Genomic DNA, 25,364 nt, shown 5'->3' on the forward strand with positions numbered 1-25,364 from the left:
TAAAAACAAGTATTAAACTTGATTAAACCTATTTTGCCCTTACTTTATATTTAAACCGGTTTAAACCGCATCAACCTCCATGGCCTTAATTTTTTTTCTTTTAAAGTGAATAGAATATGCCCTTACGTATATATTAATCCTGGACATTTTCCACTGTTGTTGCCCAAGTACAAAAGATGCATAATGTAAATTTAATTACAACACGTTTTCTGTATGGCCGGTCACACAGCTGACTGATACAAACCAAAATATTGACTGAGTAAATCTTGACCAAATAAGTCCTGATCGATCGAATAACCCCTGATCAAGTAACCACAACCACACAGACACACAGTATGATCAACCACATATGAAAATGTGTAAATACTTATGAATAAAAGAGGGAAAAAAGAATAAAATTGGCCCATATATATAAATATCACCATTACTCTGTTGAATGTCCGAACTAACTTACTTTTGTGACCGAAACTCACACATCCCTACCCATTTTCTCTTTCTCTCTCCTCTCTCTTTCTTTCCATATTTTGTTCTTGCCTCACATCAAAAACCCTTCTTCCTAGGAAATTAAACAAAGAAAAAGAAAAATAAATTTATAAAAAAATGTCTTCTCCTAGCAAGCGCCGTGAGATGGACTTGATGAAACTGTAAATACCCAGAATTAATTTATTTTTGATTGATTTTCTATAATTTTTTAATCATGAATTTGGATTAAATTTTGGGTTTGTGTTTAATACTGTTCAATTTTTATGAACTAGGATGATGAGTGACTATAAGGTGGAGATGATCAATGATGGCATGCAAGAATTTTATGTTGAATTTCATGGACCCACTGACAGTATATCATCTAAACTCCTCTGATTTTTTTTACAAAATGATTGTATGTTTATGTTTAATTTTATCATTTTTGTAGTTGATTTTGTCAAATTTGTGTAATTATTTTTCTGGGTTGTGGTTGTTTTTTTGTGTTGATTTCTGGGTTATGAGTTTTGGTAGATTTAGCTAAAAAAATGTTGCCAGTAACTTCAGTTCATCTAATTTGTACTTTTAAGCTTCAATGTTTGAGTGAAATTTGTTTGATTTAGTGTAGGAAGATCATAATCTAAAGTAATCCCAACTCTTTTTATTAATAATTATGATCAGTTGTTTTTTTTGACTGCGAAAATCTGCTGCTATATATCATGAATTCTTGATCTCTATATACTTTTCAATGTTCAACATTTAGCTTTATTTGTGTTTTTATGTTTACACTTTACTGGACTTTTATGTGTCTCATAATCTGCTAGAAATGAAATTATTAGCTTGTAAAACATTGTTCATATCTGGTAGGTCCTTATCAGGGAGGTGCTTGGAAGATAAGGGTGGAGCTTCCTGATGCCTATCCATACAAGTCTCCATCCATTGGTTTTATCAACAAGATATATCACCCCAATGTTGATGAAATGTAAGTGTACTGATGCCTATGTATGTTGAGAATCATGCTACTCTGGATTTTCATTTTACCTTGAGTACCTGTGTCGGATTGTCTGCTATGGAGTTTTTATTATGTCTTTTTTGAAAGGTTCACTCCTTTTGATTGAGAATGCCTTATTGGCACTGACCTTCTTCTCTTGCATCAAATTGTCAGGTCGGGGTCGGTTTGTTTGGATGTTATCAATCAGACATGGAGTCCTATGTTTGGTATGAATAAGTTCAGCTTGTTGTTTCACTGCTTGACTGGGTTGAGTACTTTGCTTTTATTGTTGGGCAATTGTTATTTTTGAGGCTGACATAATGTATATTGAATTTGTTGCAGATTTAGTAAATGTTTTTGAAGTGTTTTTGCCTCAGCTTCTGTTGTATCCTAACCCATCAGATCCATTGAATGGAGAAGCTGCAGCCTTGATGATGCGTGACAAAGCTGCTTACGAGCAGAGGGTGAAAGGTAATGCTTAAGGCCTTTTTAAAGCTTCATTTCATTGCCTTTCTCGTGTGACATTATGAGGCAATTGAGCTTTACATCTTTTTCCCCTGAACCTATTTGCAAACCTTCCTTTTCAATCTTAGTTTTTCTCTCCCCGATTGTCTAGATTACTTTACACATAATGAGGTTCTGCCGAGAACTACTGCCCAAGGCAGGGGAGGTCCAAATTTATGTATGTTTCTCCTACTTAGACTTAACTGGTAGAAAGATTGTTACTTAAAAGGAAAGTTTTAAGATATTTGCAATAATCCTTCTCTGGTACGATATCATTTCCAACCCTGATTTCTCAGGATTGGGCCTTCCCTTTTTTTAGTTAAAGTCTATGTCCCATGTGCCTAGCCCTAGTCCAACTCAATTTGACACTCTTTAACTCCAAAGTATCCCTTAAAGATCTGACTTGCCATTCGATTTTACTTATATCACGAAAAAATATGTCATCTGTGAATATTATACACTATGACTCATAATCCTTTATTATTTTTTTCAAAGAAGCTCATTCATAACTATTATAATTAGGAAAATAGTTAAAGATGATCTACGATGTAACCTTATGTTCTCATCAGATGACTTTTACACTAATTTTAATACCTTAATACTCATATCTGAGTATATGTTCAAGGTACCTCCTTTGTCTCTTAGCATCTCTGCCTCTTGGCACTTGGTCATATGTGATTTGGAGGTCAAAATCACCATTTGTAGGCTCCCTATATAATTTCATTAGATGTTTGAGTGTACAAATTTGCTAGCCAAGGTGTTTCTCCCTAAACATTTCCTAGCTTCTCTATCAGGCTAGCCTCTCTATTTTTCATTTTACTTGATATGAGCTTAAACTTTACAATTTTGGTTGACCTTAGTAAATTCACCCAAAACACTCTAGTCTATCCTCCATCTCATTAAAATGTGTTTAGACTCTAGAGGTAATGTTACTGCATTTTAGCGGTACCTTATTTATCTTGGAGGATTTGCCCTTGATGCACTTCACTTAATCCAAGGTTTTTGGTTTCTGCTACATAACTCTGGCCTTTTTGAATATATTCTCTCCTTTTTTTTTGTTCAATCTTTGCTGCAACATACAAGTTCTCATATGCCATGGTTTAAACTTTGAACTGAATCCTTTAACTTCCTTTGTTTGTTCAATTCTTCCTCCTTTTTCTACTAACTAGAAAATTATTTTCTTCTTTTGTTTGTACTTTGTGTTGGACCACATTTCATTGCCATGTCTCCTTCCAAGTCATCAAATTCTTTCTGTTTCCCAGCTCTTGACTACCATGTTCATAACCAAAGATATTGGATTGGGTTATCAAGTAGTCACTAGGAGAAATTTGCAATCCTTGAATCCCATCCATCACCTGGATAAAGATGCAACAGAAATGGGTCTTTGTGTTGTTTCTCTTAAATTTCATATGCATGTTACCTTTAATGATAATGCTTTGAGGGCGATAATTGGGAAAAAGCCTGAGTACAAAGTTGTTTGATACTTTTGATTTTTTGCTGATTATAATTCTGTAATTTCTAAAGATAACCTCAGGATGACCATGTTTTTGGACGTTGTCGCTGATATATACAGTTCTTACTTTGCTGATTTCAATGCTGATTAATATTGTATCCATATTTTCTCTTTATCTAAAATAATAGTCCTCATACTCTCATGTTGATGTAGGGGTAAAAAAAACTTGGGGAGGTTTTCCCATCTCATCTTTGTTGTACTGTTTCACTTCTGTTTGTGGCTTTACTTCCTCTTTCTTAAAACCCTTCCTTTACCATGACTCTTGCCTCAGGGTTTTTTTTTTTTTTTTTTTTTTTTTTTTTTTTTTTTTTTTTTTTTTTTTTTTTTTGGGGGGGGGGGGGGGGGGCGAGATGCGGGGTGCAAATTCACTTTTGAATTGGTCAACATTCTAGATTGATCATGGCCTGAGATTTGGCACTCAGTGCCTTAGAAGTTAGAATAATCTGTTATTAAATCTGGCCATTTAGATCAGAAAAGTAGTGAACATGGGGGGTGTTATATGTAATTACTTCCCAACTATCTGCTTTGCTTTTGATTGCAGATTTTAAAAATTGCTGGTATACACATGGTTGTCCGTCTAACTAATGTTGGAGTAAAATTCTTGATTTTGAAGATAGCATTTGTGCTGCTTTTTTTGTGTTGAGCAGTGAAGGAAAGGGATTGTGAGCAAGGAATAGTTACCTGGTTCTTCATTGTTATTATTTTAGCTTGCAAGATTCTAAAGCTAAAGATAGGATGTGGCTGTCGAGAATGACAAGCTCTGGTACTGGTTGTGGTCTTTACTGGATATCGAAGGTTGATTTCTGTTGATAGTCTTTTAGTATACCTTAGTACTTTTATCTGAAGCATGGGAGAGTACTGAAATTGGATCCTGGAACTTATTTCTTGACAAGATGTTATCTACATATTAAAATATGGAGTGTGAGCACAATGGCTAGCTCAGCTAGGCAGGCATCTTGTTAGAAATTCTCTGGTAAGATTTCTGTAAGTGGACACTTTCATTGTCTTTCGTATAGATTGTGAATGTTACATGGAACATTCACCATAGGTTTCCTTTTGGGCCATAATGATATTTAGCTGCAGGCAAGAAGCAATATGTGGTTTGGTTGTTTGAGGGTTCGATAGTGAATTTTGAAATTAATTTGTGTTGCACACAAGTTACTACAGTGGTTCTGGATATTGAGATTTGGAGCATTACACTGCAGGTGAATACCTTTGTTATCAGGCAGCAAAGCTGATGCTCTACAGCTCTGTGATGATCCTAATTACTTAAATTGCGAGGTATGAGTCAGTAGAAGCTAGGTCAGAGATGCAAAAGACGTAAAGCCTGTGCCCTTACAACAGTTTTTCTTAATTCTTTCCAGGGGCTTAGCTTCATTGTGAGATAGATTCTTGCAGTTTTGAGATTTGGCTAGCTGAAGAGTCATTAACTAACATTTCGTAATCTTTAATATATTGATTAAGAATTCTAATGGCTTTACATGCATAATTTCGACAATAGCATCATCCTTTTATGATGGAAACAACTTGAGAGCGTGCTTTCCTTTTTGGGTAATTTAGGGTTTACTTATAGTTACCCTGTAGATGAATAGGGCTTATTTTTGAAAATGTCACAGCTTATGCTGAGCGAACTTAATTGCTCATTTCTTGTGTACTGCAAGAACCTAACCCTTTTTGGTTGAAAAGTTGACCAAGAATTTTTTTTCTCGGGTAGGTGAGGTATGCATATACATCTCCTGTCCTTTTGACCAGTTCAGTTTTTTCTACCCTGTCATAATCAGCAAATGTTAGGATTGCTCATTATGAATACTTTTTATCACTACTGCCTTGTCTTTTTTAGTGGTATCAATGAAGCTACCTTGAAGTGTTTCTGTCATCTCTATTAAGACCACCTTCCATGCAGCTTGACAAATTTGTAGAAAAATCTTCTGTTCCCAATTTTCTTGTCCATGACGTTGAAGCTACCATAATGATTTTGTGCCATCTCCTTCATGGCCATCATCCACGTGGCCTGGTGTCCCTGGATAAAAGATGCATCAAAACCTTCAGCTCACCTTTATCTTGTCCATGGCATTGTTGTGGCATTAGTTTTATTGAAGCTATCTTGATGCTTTTGTGTCATAACTTAATGGTCACCATCCATGTTCCCTGGGACGAAAATCTAGCCAAATCTTAACTAGTTGCATGTTAAAGGCAAGTCTTTTATTGATCACTTGCACCTCTCTCCTCATACCTCTTTTCATTTGGAAGATAAATTTTGTGGAAGTATGCTATTTCCTGAAAGTAAAGATTTCTATTACTTTTGCGAGAGCTCGTTGGACTTGATGCTAAGGAACTTTTACTTACTAACCCTTGTGGAAGATTTAGGATATACTATTGACCACATACTTGTGATTTTGTAAACTCAAGCCTACCACGGACGTTTATGACAACATATAATGATCCAATATGGTTTCAAACGGCATTATATGACACCGAGATATATTCCCTAGGGTCTCAACATATTTCGCCACCGGATCCCAAAACCTCAAAATTTCCTAAAAAAGCGTGGATTATAGCCTTCAATATTGTAATTTTTTGACCTTTTTTCGCTCGAAAATACAAAAATTGCTGAGATGTTTACCAATGGTCCCTAATACCCTCCAAGAGTCCAATTGGGTCGGTGGAACCAACCAATATGCTCTTAAACGGTGATTTTACCCGTTCGCAACTTGCACCGATTTTGTAAACTCAAGCCTACCATGGACGTTTATGACAACATATAATAATCATATATGGTCTCAAACGGCATTATATGAGCCCGAGATGTATCCCATAGGATCTCAAGGCTTTTCTCCACAAGCTCCTAAACCTCAAAATTCCCTAAAAAATTGTGGATTTTAGCCTTCAATTTTGTAATTTTTTGACCTTTTTTTGTCCGGAAAAAAATATTATCAAGTTGTTTACCATTGTCCCTAATACCTTCCGGGAGTCCAATTAGGTCGGTGGAACAATCCAATATGCCCTTAAACGGTCATTTATATCGTTCACAACTTGTAGTGATTTCGTAAACTCAAGCCTACCACAGACGTTTATGACAACATATAATGATCATCTATGGTTTCAAACGGCATTATATGATACCGATATATATCCCCTTGGGTCTCAACACTTTTCTCCACAGGGCCCCGAGATCTCACAATTTCCTCAAAAAGCATAGATTATAGCCTTCAATTTTGTATTTTTTTTGACCTTTTTCGCCCGGAAATAAAAATTGCCGAGATGTTTACCATGGTCTCTAATACCGCCTGGGTGTCAATTTTGGTCGGTTGAACCATCCAATATGCTCTTAAACGATCTTTTTACCCGTTCACAACTTGCATTGATTTCGTAAACTCAAGCCTACCACGTACGTTTATGACAACATATAATGATTTTATATGGTTTCAAAGACCCTGAGATATATTTCCTAGGGTCTCAACACTTTTTGCCACCGGTATTTGAAACTTCAAAATTTCCTCAAAAAGTATGGATTATAGCTAGAGTTGTCAAAAACTGAACCGACCCGAGAACCCGACCTTAACGGACAAAGATCTGAACCCAGCCTGTACTCGATCAATGTGGTGAAACTAGTGACCTTTAACCTGACCTGAACCTGATCTTAGCCGAAAACCTTTATGATCCAATACTTTATGACTTGAACCCAACCTGCCCCCGACCTGATAGTAACCTTCAACCGATTTGACTCGAATACAATCCGAACCTGAACTAGTAACCGACTCATGAGCTCGTTGGACTTGATGCTAAGGAACTTTTACTTACTAACCCTTGTGGAAGATTTAGGATATACTATCGACCACATACTTGTTGTATGTTGCCACTGGTCTTAACTAACCATGTAGCAAACATTACCTTAGTGGTTAGCTAACAACTTAGCTAAAGATTGTGATGAGGAACTTGCTGCATGAAGCTATGAGAAGTTAATGGGTAAGGTCCAACTGTACTTAGAATTTGACAAAATAGATCATCGGTATCCACTGTTTTGCATAAAAAGGAACACATTGGGGATCATTGAATAGTTTCACTTATAAGATATCAGACTTACTGTGGTTTTTGGTATTTGCTTAAAGCTAAGAAATGTCTATGAATAATCATGAAAAGATTATCTCAAAATTTGATTGAAAGTACCCCTAAAGCCAATGTGATTTTTTATTTCCCTTTTTTTTTAAGCTTTTATATGGACTAAATATTAAATGGATTAGAGGCTCTAAGGATAGATTTAAGGAGATAGGGATGGTTATTTATATTAACATAATATGAAGAGGATGGATACAAATTTTCTTAGAATTATATAAACATAAAGAGCACTATGATAGACCCCTAAGGCTTGAGATTTGTAGATTTGTGATGGTGCTAAGTATCCTTGTTCTAAAATGTGTTACAGAGTGTGTAATCCTCCATAGATAGTTGTTAGAGCTTAGTGATGGGTGGCATGACACGTCTTGGTTCTAAGCAATTTGTAAAGCTTGCGAGAATATTATTGTGTAGTTATTTTGGGCTGTGTAATTTTTTCATTACTTGAAGTCCGACTATGATTTCTTTCATCCCAAAATATGTATCTTTGTCACTCATTGAGATTTTTTTTAAAAATCCACTTGTTTATGGGCTTTTAACTATTTTATTTTGTCTATTTGCAAATATGCCCTTTAATACTGGTCACTTAGATCTTAGAGTAATAGATGCTTTAATTGTATCCGTGTGTGTGTGGGTGGGGGGGTGGGGGGAGGGGAGTGTACTATTTACATAGATATTCAAAGCATTGATGCCAAAAGCAAGGAAGACCTCCAAGACATAATGAGGATGGGGAGGATGGGGATTTACTTTGAAGATTTTTCACCTATTGGGTTTAATACTTGGTTGTAGATGTGTTTTGGGGAGATTTGTGTGGTCTTAATTCAAGTTGAAGTAGGTTATTAGTTGGAGTCCTTGGGCTAATTATTGGGTATGGATTATTATTTAGGGTTATTCTTTCAATCATCTAAAGAATTTTTTTGGGAAATTCAAGCGGGCAAGAAAGAAGTGACAAAAGCAAGAAAGTGGGAGGTAGTATGCACAATGACCAATTATAAATGAACACTCTGCTGTCTAAAATTGTTTGGGAAGGCATCATAGTGGGATGTAAAAGGTTGTATTAAAGTTTGATGCCCCGTGTGAAAGATAGTAGTTAAAGTTGTTCCGAATAAATTGCCCTTAATTGAGAAGAGAGCCACGCATAAGGGCTTAGATTTCGATTTTTTAGTGTTCTTCTAAAGGAATTGGTAGTTGTTTAAAATAAATGTAGCTGGGGTTTATGACGTATTATGGGTGCGTGCTTTTTTCTTTCATAGAGAAAAAGATTTCACTAGCCAATAAGAACTCGCGCTCAATAAATTTGAATGGGAGGTTTCCTTTGATTATTCTATATGGTAATTTTTTAAAAAATTTATCATAGTCAATAGGTGGGAATTCATTCTTAGAATACATATAGAATTTGATGTAGTTCCTAACCTTTGATTATTCTATATGATTAAAAAAAAAAATCATAGTCAGTAGGTGGGAATCCATTCTTTATCCTACATATAGAATATGATGTAGTTCCTAACCTTTGGTGGTATGAAGATACCTACATATAGAATTTGATGTAGTTCCTAACGTTTGGTGGTATGAAGATTTTTTGTCATTGTGAGATATTGAATATTACTATTGTCTTCATATAGTTGCTAGATCCAAGTTGATAGTTCAACAATTCTAACACTTTGATGTAATTTTTGAGGTGCTCAAATTTTCTCTTTCACATGTAGGGCTGACTAAAGTTCCTGTTAAGAAGACGGGAGATAAATGAAGTTGTTGGGAAGATATTAAAGTCCATAAAGGACCGTAGTTAATGCTTTCCCTTGAGGCTTAGAGGTATTTTAGCATATGTTTGATGAGAAGAACTTGAAGGTGATATGGATGAAGTTAGAGAATATATATATGTCAATATCTTTAAGTAACAACTGATAAGTTTCTTTTGGAGAAGGATTTTGTTGAACTAGAATTGGAAGATGATGGTAATTGTGGGATCACCTACAATCTTAAGTGGTGTGGTGTCAGGATTTGAGTGTTTTGATTATTTGACGTCTGATCCGTGTGGCGCACTCTTCTCTATTGGTGACAATAACGCTAGTTGAGAGTGGAAGGACCTTATGAGCATGTAGCAGCACAAGCGGGAGATGAGTTTGTTTCTTGCGAATCTTGCGAATCTTGCCTATTGGGCTATTGTCAAATAGAGCGGAGCCGAGGATCAATCGGGGTTTGTGATGGCTGAATAGGTAAGGTGATGAGCACAAGCGGATCTGACGATGAGAATTTTGCATTTAAGGATTTTTTTATCATCTATTTTGGGTGCTTGAAACATGTGGTGATACAATATCTATAACGGCCTACAACAACTTACAAGATTAACCGATTAAGCAAGAGGCAAGAATGGGCAGAGAGCTTGGATTTTATTAATCACTTGCCCTCTAAAGAACTTTTTGGTTTTACAGTATTCTCCTTGAACACTGGATTTGCATTAACATAATAGTTTCTCCTATGGCCTAGAAAACTTAAGTAAAAGACCTAAAAAGCATGAATTACATTTAAAGAGAGTTGGATACTAACACTTGGCCACCTTATTGGACAGTTAAGAGGAGCAGTTCAAGAAGGATAAAAAGGCCCTTCGTTTTGTTGGTTGCCCTCTCGGTAAATGCAGTTTAGACATTAATAGTACGCTTTTGGAGAGACTACATTGACTTTGGATGAGACCAGTGATAATGTTGGAAAATGAGAAGTGTTTGAAGAGTCTGTTGTCTGCAAGTTGTAATACAACTGTCAATATTGAAATGGACTCAACAATATTGGTTTTGTGGTGAACGTGGGGAGGCAGTAGAAAAGATTTACTGAAAGTTAGGTTCCCAAGGCACATCTACGCTCCAGAAGTCCCTGTTTTTTTCCTTTTTAATGTCCCAGTCAGATTATTCTTTTGTTCCCAGTTGGGTTACTGCCTGTTTCTGATGTCTGTTTCGTATTTATATGTTTCCGTGATCTGTGTTTAAAGGTGGGGTAAGTGAGCTTGCTGCCTGGGGTTTTTCTTTTGTGTGTGTGTGTGTGCGGGGGGGGGGGGGGGTGGGGGGGGGGTGAAGAGGGTTCTTTGCGGTTTGAAGGCAGCAGAGTGGACTGGTTGCAGATGTGGAGAAGATCTATTTGTTTTGCTTCTTTACGTGATTGTGTTCGAAGCTTTTGATGTAACCCTAAACAGAGACAAGTCTATCCCGGGAGAAAGATGAAAAGATTCTTTCATTTTCTCTCTGTCTCTCTCTCTTTGACATTTTTCTCTCGAGCTTGTACTTTTCTTCCCTTATACATTTTCATCAGCTGTACTGTCTCCTGTATGACCCTTTAATGTTCTTGACTCAGCTTGAGCATGGCTTGTTGATAACTGAATTGTAAGAATTTTTATGACATAATGTGTTTGTGGATGAGTTTCACATTGGCACATCTCTGCCTTTTCTGTGAAATGGCTGATTTTATATTACTGATTTTTATCACTTTTTATTTTTGTCTAGCACCCAAGCCTGTTGAATGAACACTTGCACAATGTTTATTTGCTGTACCTGCTCCCGTCTCTGGTTCTCAGTAAACAAGTCCATCACATTTATGAAGTTATTGTTAGTCTCTCATGAGAATGGAGTTGGGTGCATCAGTGGGAGGCACTCACCTCCTGCAGCCTCGTCCCAAGTTTAGTTTTCTAGTTTTCATGGTGGTCTCTCATTGGTTTTGTGGTGTCTGTGTGTGTGTGTGTGGGGGGGGGGGGGGGGGGTAGTAGTTGTGTGGAGGCACTCCACCTCCTGCAGCCTCATCCCAGGTCTAGTTTTCATGGCGGTCTCTCATTGGTTTGGGGGGCGGGTGGGTGGTGGGATTGGGCTGCAAGAGGCAGTCCACACTCCAGGGAGTTTACTTGTGAAAAGATGGTGGGAGCATTTGAGATGGTCCTTGAATCTGTTTGATTGGATTAGATAGTTTGCAATTGTCCTGCTGTATAGCATAATAGTTTGACTTTGTTCTTATTCAGATGTATTGGTCATTGAACTTCAAATTGCAAAATACGAAGTATATATTTATATAAAAAAAATTGTAAAAGTTGGATTACACATCTTATATTCTTATTGATGCCTGCTTTACTCTTTCATGAACAAAATTATTGCTGGTTCATTTTCCAGAATATTGTGAGAAATATGCCAAGCCTGAGGATATTGGTGCAGCACAGGAAGATGATAAATCCAGTGAGGAGGAGCTGAGTGAGGATGGTTATGCTTCCAGTGATGGTGATGATGAGGTGGCTGGCAAAGCTGACCCTTGAAGCGACACGCTCAGTTTAACAATGCCCGCCTGTACATTTATTTAATCTGAAAAAAAAAAAAAGAAAAATTGGAAAGTGCTTCTAAAAAGGGTTGGTTTCATGGAAAATAGAACACTTTCCTTCTGTTTCTTTTAGCTCTTATTGACGTTCTGTATATTATTTTACTAAGACGTTTTATGAATCATCGGGTGTTATATATTCATTCATGACATTGATTAAGCAATTTCTGGATTTCCCCCTCTAAAAGGGGAATATATTAACACCTTTCTTTGGTCTGATATGGGCTATTGTCTGCAGTTTTAGTGATTGTTTGGTTTAACAGTTGCAGTTCTAGGGATGTTTTACATTCCTCAAAACTCTCGTGTTTCGCGTTTATTCACTTCTGAGGAAGTTAAATTTCTTAGAAGTAATTTCCTGATAATCTGTTAACTTTGCGCTTATGGTTGGTGCCTCCCTGCTTGGCTGACAGAACGAAGGGAAAGGGAGGTGTAAGTTGGTTTCGAATAATATAGTCAGTAAGACTACACATGAAAATGGTATAATTATCCCAATAAGTGCACTTGAATGCTTTAATCTTACGGAGTAATAAAACAATCCTCGAGTTGGCTAGTATAGTGTAGAGCTATCAAAAACTAACCCGACCCGAGAACTCGAACTGAACCGACAATGATTTGAACCCAACCTGTACCCGGACAATGGAGTGAAACTAGTGAGTAGTGACCTGTAGCCCGACTTGAACTTGACCATATGTTAACCGACAACCGATTTGATCCAATACTTTTTGACCTGAACACGAATCTGCTCCCGACCTGAGAGTAACCGTCAACCGATTTAATCCGACCCTATAACAATCTGATCCCGAACTAGTACCCGATCCAATTAGAACCTGTACCCGAGTCATGGAAGGTTTAATAAAATTTATATGCCTTTTGTTCAACTTATATACTGGTACAAATCTGTAAACCCACAATTCGATTCAACTAATATACGGATATACCTTTTGTTCTCTATTACTCATATATAGGTTTAATAAAATCTTGATAAAACTAATCAAATTATACAAGGCGTATTAAATAGGTTCAACTTGAGCACATCGATATTTATAGGAATTGAACTTGAACAAAAACCCAACTCAACACTAACTCGAATCCGAATATCCCATCTATTAACCCACTCAAACCTCACTTAGACACAACCCGAACCTTAAATTAAATCCGATCTGAATTTGGCTCGAATTGAACCCGACATATATTTGAAAAGGTGAATGACCCAGAATAAACTCAACTGAAATTGATCCGACCCGAACTAGAATCTGATATGAGGCTATATTAACTCGACATATAACCAGATCCTAATTTAACCCGAAACATGATTTGACCCAACCCAAATCTGACTTAATACCCGAATCAACAACTCTACTATAATACACAAAATTGGAGCAATTTAGGAGGTGTCAGGAGCTGGTGTTGGAATTTCACGGAACACTACGGGATGAATCCCGGGATCATATAATATTGTATGGACCCATATATGACCATTATCCGGTGACGTAAAGGCCCCGTGCCCTAAAACCTCAAAATTTCCTTACAAAGCGTGGATTATAGCCTTCAATTTTGTAATTTTTTAACCTTTTCTCGCCTGGAAATAAAAAATTACAGAGATGTTTACCATGGTCCCTAACACCATCCAAGAGTCCAATTGGGTCGGTGGAACCATCCAATATGCCCTTGAACGACCATTTTACCCGTTCACAACTTGAAGTAATTTCAGAAATTCAAGCCTGCCACAGACATTTATGACAACATTTAATGATCATATGTGGTTTCAAACGGAATTAAATGACCCCGAGAAGTATCCCTTACGGACTCAAGGCTTTTTGCCACCGAGCCCCGAAACCTCAAAATTTCTTCAAAGACCGTAGATTATAGTCTTTAATTTTGTAATTTTTTGACCTTTTTTCGCCCGGAACTAAAAATTGCCAAGATGTTTACCATGGTCCTTGATATCCTTCGGGAATACAATTGGGTCGGTGGAACCATCCAATATGCACTTAACGATCATTTTACCCGTTCTTAACTTGCAGAGATTTCGTAAACTCAAGCCTACCACGAACGTTTATGACAACATATAATGATCATATATGGTTTCAAATGGCATTATATGACCCCGAGATGTATCCTTTAGGGTTTCAAGGCTTTTCGCCACCGTGCCCCGACACCTCAAAATTTCCTTACAAAGCTTGGATTATAACCTTCAATTTTGTAATTTTTTGACCTTTTTTCGCCCGAAAATAAAAATTGCCGATATGTTTACCATGGTCCCGAATACCCTTCAAGAGTCCAATTGGGTCGGTGAAACCATCCAATATGCCCTTAAGCGGTCATTTTACCCGTTCACAATTTGAAGTGATTTCGTAAACTCAAGCCTACCACGAACGTTTATGACAACATATAATAATCATATGTGGTTTCAAACGGATTATATGACCCCGAGAAGTTTCCCTTAGAGTCTCAAGGCTTTCCGCCACCGGGCACCAAAACCTCAAAATTCATCAAAAAATTAAACGTGGATTATAGCCTTCAATTTTGCAATTTTTTGACCTTTTTTCGCCCGAAAATAAAAATTGCCGAGATGTCTACCATGGTCCCCAATATCATCCGGAAGTCAAATTGGGTCGGTGGAACCATCCAATAATCCCTAAAACGGTCATTTTACCAGTTCATAACTTGAAGTAAATTTCGTAAACTCAAACCTACTACGGACGTTTATCACAACATATAATGAGCATATATGGTTCCAATCGGCATTTTATGGAACCGAGATATATCCCCTAAGGTCTCAACACTTTTCACTACAGGACCCCGTGACCTCAAAATTTCCTCATAAAGCGTAAATTATAGCCTTCGATTTTGTAATTTTTTGACCTTTTTTCGCCCGGAATTAAAATTTACCGAGATGTTTACCATGATCTCTAATATTCTCCGGGAGTCCAATTGGGTCAGTGGAACCATCCAATATGTCCTGAAACGATCATTTTGCCTGTTCGCAACTTGCACCGATTTCGTAAACTCAAGCCTACCACGAACGTTTAAGACAACATATAATGATCATATGTGGTTTCAAACGGCATTATATGACCCCGAGATGTATCCCTTAGGGTTAAAAAGCTTTTTGCAACCAGAGCCCGAATCCTCAAATTCCTCAAAAAGCGTGGATTATATAGCCTTCAATTTTGTAATGTTTTGACCTTTTTTTTCGCCAGAAAATAAAAATTGCCGAGATGTTTACCATGGTTCCTAATATCGTCTGGGAGTCAAATTGGGTCGGTGGAATCATCCAATATGCCCTCAAACGGCCATTTTACCCGTTCACAACTTGCACTGATTTCGTAAACTTAAGCCTACCACGGACGTTTATGACAACGTATAATGATCATATGTGGTTTCAAACGGAATTAAATGACCCCGATATGTATCCCTTAGGGTCTCAAACTTTTCGCCACCAGGCCCTGAAACCTCAAAATTTCCTCAAAAAGCGTGGATTATAGCCTTCAATTTTATAATTTTTTGACCTTTTCTCGCCCCGAAATTAAAAATTGCCGAGACGTTTACCATGGTCCCTAATACCCTCCGGGTGTTCAATTGGGTCGGTGGAACCATCCAATATGCTCTTAAACGGTCATTTTACCCGTTCACAACTTGAAGTGATTTCGTATTCTCGAGCCTACCACGGACGTTCATGAATACATATAATGATCATATGTGGTTTCAAACAGATTATATGACCCCGAAATGTATCCCTTAGGGTCTCAAGGCTTTTCGCCACCGGGCCACGATACCTCAAAATTCCTCAATAAGCATGGACTATAGCCTTCAATTTTGTAATTTTTTGACCTTTTTTCGCCCAGAAATAAAAATTCCCGAGATGTTTACCATGGTCATTAATATCCTGCTGGAGTCAAATTGGGTCGGTGGAACCATCCAACAAGCCCTTAAATAGTCATTTTACCCGTTTAGAACTTTTAGTGATTTCGTAAACTCAAGACTTCCACGGACGTTTATCACAACATATAATAATCATATATGGTTTCAAACGGCATTATATGATATCGAGATATATCCCCTAGGGTCTCTACACATTTTGCCATAGGGTCCCGAGACCCCAAAATTTCCTCAAAAAGCGTGGATTATAGCCTTCGATTTTGTAATTCTCTGACTTTTTTTTCGCCCGGAAATAAAATTTACCAAGATGTTTACCATGGTCCCTAATATCCTTAGGAAGTCCAATTGGGTCAGTGGAACCATCCAATATTTCCTGAAACAGTCATTTACCCCTTCACAACTTTCACCGTTTCGTAAACTCAAGCCTACCACGGACGTTCATGACAACATATAATGATCATATGTGGTTTCAAACGGATTATATGACCCCAAAATGTATCTCTTAGGGCCTCAAGGCTTTTCTCCATCGGGCCCCGAAACCTCAAAATTCCTCAAAAAGTGTGGATTATAGCCTTCGATTTTGTAATTTTTTGTCTTTTTTTTTCCCGGAAATAAAATTTACCGAGATGTTTACCATGATCACTAATATCCTCCGGAAGTCCAAATAGGATAGTGGAACCATCCAATATGTCCTGAAACGGTCATTTTACCCTTTCGTAACTTTCACCGATTTCGTAAACTCAAGCCTACAACGGACGTTTATGACAACATATAATGATCATATGCTGTTTCAAACGACATTATTTGACCCCGAGATGTATCCCTTAGGGTTTAAAAGCTTTTTGCAACCGAACCCCGAATCCTTAAATTCCTCAAAAAGCGTGGATTATAGCCATCAATTTTGTAATTTTTTAACCTTTTTTCGCCAGAAAATAAAAATTGACGAGATGTTTACCATGGTCCTTATGCTAATATCCTCTGGGAGTCAAATTAGGTCGGTGGAATCATCCAATATGCCCTTAAACGAACATTTAACCCTTTCACAACTTGCACCGATTTCGTAAACTCAAGCCTACCACGGACGTTTATGACAACATATAATGATCATATGTGGTTTCAAACGGAATTAAATGACTCCGAGATGTATCCTTTAGGGTCTCAAGGCTTTTCGCCACCAGGCCCCAAAACCTCAAAATTCCTAAAAAAAACGTGGATTATAGCCTTCAATTTTGTAATGTTTTGACCTTTTTTCGTCCGGAAATAAAAATTGCCGAGATGTTTACCATGGTCCCTAATATCCTGTGGCAGTCAAATTGGGTCGGTGTAATTATCCAATATGCCTTTAAACGGTCATTTTACCTGTTTAGAACATGTAGTGATTTGTAAACTGAAGCTACCATAAACGTTTATGACAATATTTAATGATCATATGCGGTTTCATACGGCATTATATTACACCGAGATAAATTTCCTAGGGTTTCAACACTTTTCTCTATAGTTCCTCGAGACCACAAAATTTCCTCAAAAAACGTGGATTATATCCTTCAATTTTGTATTTTTTTTTACCTTTTTTCACCTGGAAATAAAAATTTCCGAGATGTTTACCATGGTTCCTAATATCCTCCTGAAGTCAAATTGGGACTATGTAACCGTCTAATAATCTCTTAAACGGTCGTTTTACTCGTTCAGAACTTGAAGTGATTTCGTAAACTCAAGCCTATCACGGACGTTTATGACAACATATAATGATCATATATGGTTTCAAACGACATTATATGACACCGAGATATATCCCCTAGGATATCAACAATTTTCGCCACAGGGCCCAGAGACCACAAAATTTCCTCGAAACACGTGGATTATAACCTTCGATTTAGTAATTTTTGATCTCTTTTTCATCTAGAAATGAAAATAGCCGATATTTTTACCATGGCACCTAATACCCTCTGGGAGTCCAATTGGTTAGGTGGAACCATCCAATATGTCCTGAAACGGTCATTTTACCCGTTCGGAACTTGCACCTATTTCGTAAACTCAAGCCTACCACGGACGTTTATGACAACATATAATGATCATATATGGTTTCAAACGACATTATATGACCTCGAGATGTATCCCTTTGGGTGTCAAGGCTTTTCGCTACCGCGCCCTAAAACCTCAAAATTTCCTCAAAAGTTTGGATTATAGCCTTCAATTTTGTAATTTTTTGACCTTTTTTCGCCTTGAAACAAAAATTGCCGAGATGTTTACCATGGTCTCTAATATCTTCAAGCTGTCCAATTGGGTCGGTTGAACCATCCAATATGCTCTTAAACGATTATTTTACCCGTTCACAACTTGCATCGATTTCGTAAACTCAAGTCTACCACGGACATTTATGACAACATATAATGATTATATATGGTTTCAAATGGCATTATATGACCCTGAGATGTATTGCTTTGGGTTTCAAGGCTTTTCGCCATCAGGCCCCGAAACCTAAAATTTTCCTCAAAAAGCATGGATTCTAGCCTTCAATTTTGTAATTTATTTCACCTTTTTTTGCCCGAAAAAAATTACCGAGATGTTTATCATGGTCCCTTATATCCTCCGGGAGTCAAGTTGAGTCAGTGGAACCGTCCAATATGCCCTTAAAAGGTCATTTTACCCGTCCACAACTTTCAGTGATTTCGTAAACTCAAGCCTATCACGTACGTTTATGACAAAATATAATGATCATATATGGTTTCAACGGCATTATATGACACCGAGATATATATTCCCTAGGGTCTCAATACTTTTCACCACCAGACCCTAAAACCTCAAAATTTCCTAAAAAAGCGTGGACTATAGCCTTCAAAATTGTAATTTTTTGACATTTTTTCGCTTGGAAATAAAAACTGCTGAGATGTTTACCAATGGTCCCTAATACCCTCCAACAGTCCAATTGGGTCGGTGGAACCAACCAATATGCCCTTAAACAAACATTTTACCTGTTCACAACTTGCACTGATTTTGTAAACTCAAGCCTACCACGGACGTTTATGACAACATATAATGATCCAATATGGTTTCAAACGGCATTATATGACACCAAGATATATTCCCTAGGGTCTCAACATATTTCACCACCGGATCCCAAAATCTCTTAAACGGTGATTTTACCCGTTCGCAACTTGCACCGATTTGTAAACTCAAGCCTACCATGGATGTTTATGACAACATATAATAATCATATATGGTCTCAAACGACATTATATGAGCCCCGAGATGTATCCCATAGGATCTCAAGGCTTTTCTCCACAAGCTCCTAAACCTTAAAATTCCCTAAAAAATTGTGGATTTTAGCCTTCAATTTTGTAATTTTTTGACCTTTTTTCGTCCGGAAAAAAATATTATCAAGTTGTTTACCATTGTCCCTAATACCTTCCGGGAGTCCAATTAGGTCGGTGGAACAATCCAATATGCCCTTAAACGGTCATTTATATCGTTCACAACTTGTAGTGATTTCGTAAACTCAAGCCTACCACAGACGTTTATGACAACATATAATGATCATCTATGGTTTCAAACGGCATTATATGATACCGAGATATATCCCCTTGGGTCTCAACACTTTTCTCCACAGGGCCCCGAGATCTCACAATTTCCTCAAAAAGCATGGATTATAGCCTTCAATTTTGTATTTTTTTGACCTTTTTCGCCCGGAAATAAAAATTGCCGAGATGTTTACCATGGTCTCTAATACCGTCTGGGTGTCCATTTTGGTCGGTTGAACCATCCAATTTAATATGCTCTTAAACGATCTTTTTACCCGTTCACACTTCACAACTTGCATTGATTTCGTAAACTCAAGCATACCACGTACGTTTATGACAACATATAATGATTTTATATGGTTTCAAACGACATTATATGAACCTGAGATATATTTCCTAGGGTCTCAACACTTTTTGCCACCGGTATTTGAAACTTCAAAATTTCCTCAAAAAGTATGGATTATAGCTAGAGTTGTCAAAAACTGAACCGACCCGAGAACCCGACCTTAACGGACAAAGATCTGAACCCAGCCTGTACTCGAACAATGTGGTGAAACTAGTGACCTTTAACCTGACTTGAACCTGATCTTAGCCGAAAACCATTATGATCCAATACTTTATGACTTGAACCCAACCTGCCCCCGACCTGATAGTAACCTTCAACCAATTTGACTCGAATACAATCCGAACCTGAACTAGTAACCGACTCATGAACATGAACCCGAATCATGGAAGGTTTAATAAAAAATTTATACCTTTTATTCAGCTTATATACTGGTATAATTTTGTAAACCCTCAATCCGATTTAACAAAATCTTTTGTTCAGTTTATATAACTTTTGTTCTCTATTACTCGTATATAGGTTTAATAAAATCTTGATGATGCTTGATCAAATTATGGAAGGCGTAATTATATAGTTCAACTTGGCCACATAAATATTTATTAGAATTGAACTTGAACCTAAACCCGACTCAACACTAACCCGAACCCGAATGTACCATCTTGTTAACCTATTCAAACCCAACTCAACACAACCCAAACCTGAAATTAAACCCGATCTGATTTTAACTTGAATTGAACCCGACCTATATCCGAAAAGGTGAATGACCCGTTATAACTTGAACTGAAATAGACCCGACCTGAACCTGAATCTGATCTGAAGCTAGACTGACCTGACATAACCTGATCTTGATTTAACCCGAAACCTAATTTGACCTAACCCAAACCCGACTTGAATACCCGAATTGACAGCTCTAGTATAGTAGGATACTGGCATGACTACGATCCAAGATAAAATTTGGACCAATGTTAAAATATTTTATGTTTATTTATATTGGTGAATTTGTGAAGTCATTGCAACAATTACTTAATTAAAGAACATTAGCATTAAGAAAGAAATAATATTAGTTTCAACAAGATTTTACGAAATAGCACTACAAGAAATTTTCTTTTTCTTGTTTTTTTTTTTTTTTTTTTGACCAGTAGAAATTTTCTTTTTTCGAAATTTTAAAGATTTTACTTGACGTTTCAAAATTTTAAATACTATGTACCAGTACTATACATTTGTACAAGTATCGGTATATAATAGGAAAATTTAGAAATAATAATCCCAACTTTGCTCCGTTTTATTTTAATAATCCCAACTTTGGATTATTCTACAATAATCCCAACTTTAGGGGTGTTTTGTTTCTTCAATCCCAAATCGGTCAACAAAAGTCAATGACCTATTATACCATGTCACTTGACACGTGTCAAGTCCTGATTGGTAAAAAAAACAAAAAAAAAATCAGAAGACCAGGCCCCACACCCACCAACCCTTCTCCCTTTCCACTACCGGCCCACCTTAACCTCACTATTGCCCAGCCCGCCGCTGCATTTCTTTCCGGCGAGCGGCCGTCGATTTCCCCTAGCTACCTCGAAACATTCTCCACGCAACACCAAGCAAACCCATCCCCAATCCCAGAAACTCCAAACCGCTCCTCCACCACCGCAAAATCCTAGCGGCTAGGGTTTTCGAAGGTAGGGGAGGGGTGTTTGGGGTTTTCGAAATTGGAGAAGGTGGTTTTAAGGCCTATCGAGTGTTTTAAGGGAGATTTGATGGCGGGGAAGGTGTTTTCAAGGCGTTTCGGGAGTCGGAAAATGAGGGAAGGAAGGTGGTGAGCTGGTGGGTCGCATCACCGGCGCGGAGGGAGAGGGGAACGGGCGTTGTGGGAGGGGGAATAGCGGTGCTTTAGGGGTGGGGGAATAGCGGTGATGCAGGGGTAGGGGCAGCCAGCCGGCGTCAAGGTTCTGGTGGCTGGGCGGTGCTGCGTGGGGTTTGGCTGGGTGGGTTATTTAGTTTTTCTTTTTTGTTTTTTTTTTAAACTTTTCTTTTTGTTTTAAAATTTTTTTTAACCAATAAAACTGTGCCACATGTCATTTGAAGAAAAAAACCATTTAACCGGAACCGGTCATTGGGATTGAAGAAACAAAACACCCCCCAAAGTTGGGATTATTGTAGAATAATCCAAAGTTGGGATTATTAAAACAAAACGGAGCAAAGTTAGGATTATTATTTCTAAATTTTCCTATATAATATTAGTGCAGCTGCTTACTACTTGACGTTTTCAAAATTTTAATAAGCAATGCGGAGTATTAATTTTATTTTTTTTGGTGAAGATGCAGAGTATTAATTTAAAAGGAATGATTTGTAACGAAAAATTTCCTTTTTCGAAATTTCAAAGATTTTACTTGATGTTTTCAAAAATTTTAGTACTATACATTTGTACAAATATCAGTATATAATAATAGTGCAACTGTTTATTAATAAACGATACAGAATATTAATTTAAAAGGAATAATTTGTTCCACACATAATTATTACGGAGTACTATTACAAGGTTAAATTTATCTTAAAATAACACTTAAAACTCTCAATTCAGTTCAGTTCGGTTCAGCTTAAAACAGACCCTAGATGAGACTTGAGAATGATGGACAACATACCCACAAATGTCGAAGTTTACACTTATGCCCCTAATAAGTTAACAAAATATCCAAACTAACAATCAAGTACGAGCATAGCATTTCCCCACCTTACTCCAATTCACATACACATTTCGCACATCCATATCCTTCCCAGGTCTCCGCATCCCGCCACCACCAACGGCGGCGCCGACTTCATTCAATCGAATTTCCATCGCTTCCGATCAATCCAAAACCCTAATTTTGAATTACCAAATACAAAAACAGATCAAATTAAGCTTAAAACTGTAAGCAGTGAAAAGGGTGTGATGAAGAGGCTATTGGAATTTGGGAAGAAAGCAATGTTCTATGTTAGGGTTCTTTCTGGTTATGAAGAGCGTCGCATTCGATCTTACAGATTACAGCTTGAGCAGCGTCTTCGATCTGTACTTTCTCTCTCTTTCCCTTTATTTTTTTCTATGTCAATTTCAATTGTTGATTCTAATTTAGGGTTTTTGTTGACATTTAGTATGATTCTATATTAGGGTATTTTGTTTCGCATATTTTATGTAAGAGTTTAATTGGGTGTTGTAATGTGAAATTCAGGAGCTAAATACCTAAATTAGACAATTAATGATGATGTTTGTTGCTCTATTTTTGGGTTCTTTGTGAAGTAATTGGGAAATTCTTTGTTGTGCCCGAATGAATGTATTGTGTTAGAAGGTTTTGTTGGGGGGAGGGGTGGATAAGGATTTTGGGATACTAATTTGCCAGATTCAAAGTTGTTCCTTTAGGAATAACAACAATTATGCTGTATTTATTTGTCAATCGGCCGAATGTTGGGAGGTTTAGAGTACTAGATATACTCTACCTCAGCTGTAATATGTTGGAATTAGTCGAATTGTCTTTATGATAAGTTCTTCTTTTGGAGTTGTGAGTTTAATCATTATGTGATCTGTGGATAACTTTTGCTGGTGTAATAATGTATGAAATTACTCTGCTTTGAAATGTTTACATTTTTTTGTCTATTCCCTGAAGTTAGCTGCCTAATGCTTACACGCTTTTGGGGTTACATGTACTGCTTTTGCATGCTTGATGTGAGGTTGAGTGAAAAGGTACCTTGAATGCGTTTATCAAGGGAGCATAAGCTTAAGATTTTGGTGTTGTCACGCTATTTTGATTTATGAGTTTGAAATTTGAATTAATTATAAGGAAAAATTTTGTACTTCATAGAAGAATCAACTGATGAGGGTGAAAAAAAGAAGTGTTGAGGTATGAGGATGTGTCACATTGGCTGTGTGTGAGAGTAAAAGAAGCCATTCATAGCATATGATATAGATGACTGCGTAGGACCATAGATACACATAGAAGACCATGTGGGGAATGGAGCCATGGGGCTGGGCCGTTGGGGTGTAGGGAAGGAGTGTTTACATTGTTTCACAGTGTGAGGTTTTCAGTTTAGCTTTACATAGAATAGATGATGGGGCTGTTACTTAGAGAAGACTGTAATGTCACAACTCCCATGTTTGAGTGAAGACCATAAACTCTTAGCTCGTTTTCCTACCCAGCCTTTCTGCTGTACTGCTGCAGTTGCGAATTAATATTGCTTTAAGTTAGAACCCAAGGCTGTTTTTCTCACCGATCAAATGCTATGATAATTTTTTCTTTTCATTTGGAGATGACTGGTTACATCAGTAAGGATGATATGGATGTTATACCTGATTGATTGATTTTAAGGAATATGTCAGGAGAAATGATTTATTGATTAGTGAAATTGACATTTTCTTCCATGTGTGTTCTCTATTCAGGCACAAGAAAAAAAAGAGGCCTCAAGAAAGATCCCTGAACAAATTATGCTGTCTGAAATTCGGAAAATGGTGGAAGAAATGCAAAATGTAAATAAGAGGTTGGAAGAGATGGTGAGTTTGTTTACTGGTTAATTATGCAAGTAACTCTTATGATTGGACTGTGAGGGATCTTTTACTTGTTGCATGTAATTATGTTGCTGTCTTGTTGACAGTATAAAGTTATGTTTTACATGTCTCTTTTAAGTACTGAAATTTGCATCTTGCAAGTTGTGCAGTGTTGAGATGAAAATACTACAGAGTACCTTTGTCTGGATTCCAAATTTCTTTGGAATCGACACTCACATTTATTTTCTTGAGATATCCAGAAAAAAGGTCTCAATTATACCAAGTACTCCGTATGTGCTTATGTTTAAGCATTTACCCCATTTGGAGATAGGATGGCCAACCAAAAAAACTGTTATAAAGGCTATCTTATTCAAATAATTGTGAATCCCTAACTACAGTGGGGTTTGAACAATGTGACTATTAATCTTGGTTCTTAATGCAAGCAGTTTATATAATATTTATGTTGCCGGTATGACATCATTAATTTGGAATTTGTGCTTAACTTGACTACAAGGGAATCATACATGTGTACCCCTTTAATATGGGTGTTTATTTTGCACTTTTCAGTCGGGTTTTACCTTTCAATGAATTCAAGGCTTTTAAAAACTTCATTAACTTTTATGTGCAGGAAGGTGATATTAATGAGTATTTCAAGCCAATTGACAAGGAAGCGGGAGTTCTTATGGATATGCAGATGGAGAAAGAGAAAGCAAAGATGGAAATGATGGGTTCCATGTATAAACAAGCTCTGATTGAGAAAGCTGAAACACAGGCAGCTGGAGATGTAAACAGTGCTAACCAAGCGAATATGGAAACAATGAGTGCCATGTTCAAACAGGCCCTGCTTGAGAAAGCTGAAGCAGAGGTGGCCGCTGAAATGAAGAAGTCACAAAAAGAACAAAATCTTCCTCTCTCTAAACAAGGTTAGATTAGATAATTATAAGAATTTTAGACAACATGCTATGCAATGAATAATTATGAAATGCTATGCTTGTCATCTGTATTACGAGGGACAGGAATAGAGTTCCAAGATAAATATTGAAATACTGAAAATCTGAAATTCAGTTTTTTGTTGAATGATAATTAGAAGCAGAAATTTTGATTGATTCATGAAATGAGAGCTTACTTTCGTTGTTTTTAAACATATGCTGATGGTTAGATTTATGCTTCAATGACTTCAGTTGCTG

The 25,364-nt window shown here is 37.1% G+C and overlaps 2 protein-coding genes across 3 annotated transcripts; both read left to right on the forward strand.

The window, feature by feature from the left end:
- The first annotated feature begins 450 nt into the window (after window positions 1–450).
- On the forward strand, window positions 451–12,143 carry LOC145597420 (ubiquitin-conjugating enzyme E2 4-like). Of its 2 annotated transcripts, none has more exons than XM_081653578.1 (6): window positions 451–644; window positions 756–835; window positions 1,327–1,441; window positions 1,625–1,677; window positions 1,793–1,921; window positions 11,726–12,143. In XM_081653578.1, exons 1-6 carry the CDS (start codon window positions 601–603, stop codon window positions 11,863–11,865), a joined length of 561 nt encoding a protein of 186 aa, XP_081509704.1. In that variant the 5' UTR covers window positions 451–600; the 3' UTR covers window positions 11,866–12,143. The 2 variants fall into 2 exon arrangements, with proteins under 2 accessions (XP_081509704.1, XP_081509705.1); XM_081653579.1 differs by lacking the exon at window positions 11,726–12,143 and adding an exon at window positions 9,287–9,664.
- A 10,244-nt stretch (window positions 12,144–22,387) lies between these two features.
- LOC145598029 (uncharacterized) lies at window positions 22,388–25,283 on the forward strand. Its single transcript, XM_081654316.1, has 3 exons — window positions 22,388–22,710; window positions 24,073–24,183; window positions 24,806–25,283. The coding sequence occupies exons 1-3, from the start codon at window positions 22,594–22,596 to the stop codon at window positions 25,103–25,105; spliced, it is 528 nt and encodes a 175-aa protein (XP_081510442.1). The 5' UTR covers window positions 22,388–22,593; the 3' UTR covers window positions 25,106–25,283.
- Window positions 25,284–25,364: the final 81 nt, after the last annotated feature.

This window comes from Chenopodium album, chromosome 20 (genome assembly GCF_948465745.1).
Source record: "Chenopodium album chromosome 20, dcCheAlbu1.1, whole genome shotgun sequence".
Classification (NCBI taxonomy): domain Eukaryota; kingdom Viridiplantae; phylum Streptophyta; class Magnoliopsida; order Caryophyllales; family Amaranthaceae; genus Chenopodium; species Chenopodium album.

Coding starts and splice junctions, on each gene's coding strand:
- LOC145597420 (XM_081653578.1), top strand. CDS start 601: ATGTCTTCTCCTAGCAAGCGCCGTGAGATGGACTTGATGAAACT. Junction 645..755: donor GAGATGGACTTGATGAAACT/GTAAATACCCAG, acceptor TTTATGAACTAG/GATGATGAGTGACTATAAGG. Junction 836..1,326: donor ATTTCATGGACCCACTGACA/GTATATCATCTA, acceptor CATATCTGGTAG/GTCCTTATCAGGGAGGTGCT.
- LOC145598029 (XM_081654316.1), top strand. CDS start 22,594: ATGAAGAGGCTATTGGAATTTGGGAAGAAAGCAATGTTCTATGTTAGG. Junction 22,711..24,072: donor TTGAGCAGCGTCTTCGATCT/GTACTTTCTCTC, acceptor TTCTCTATTCAG/GCACAAGAAAAAAAAGAGGC. Junction 24,184..24,805: donor ATAAGAGGTTGGAAGAGATG/GTGAGTTTGTTT, acceptor TTTTATGTGCAG/GAAGGTGATATTAATGAGTA.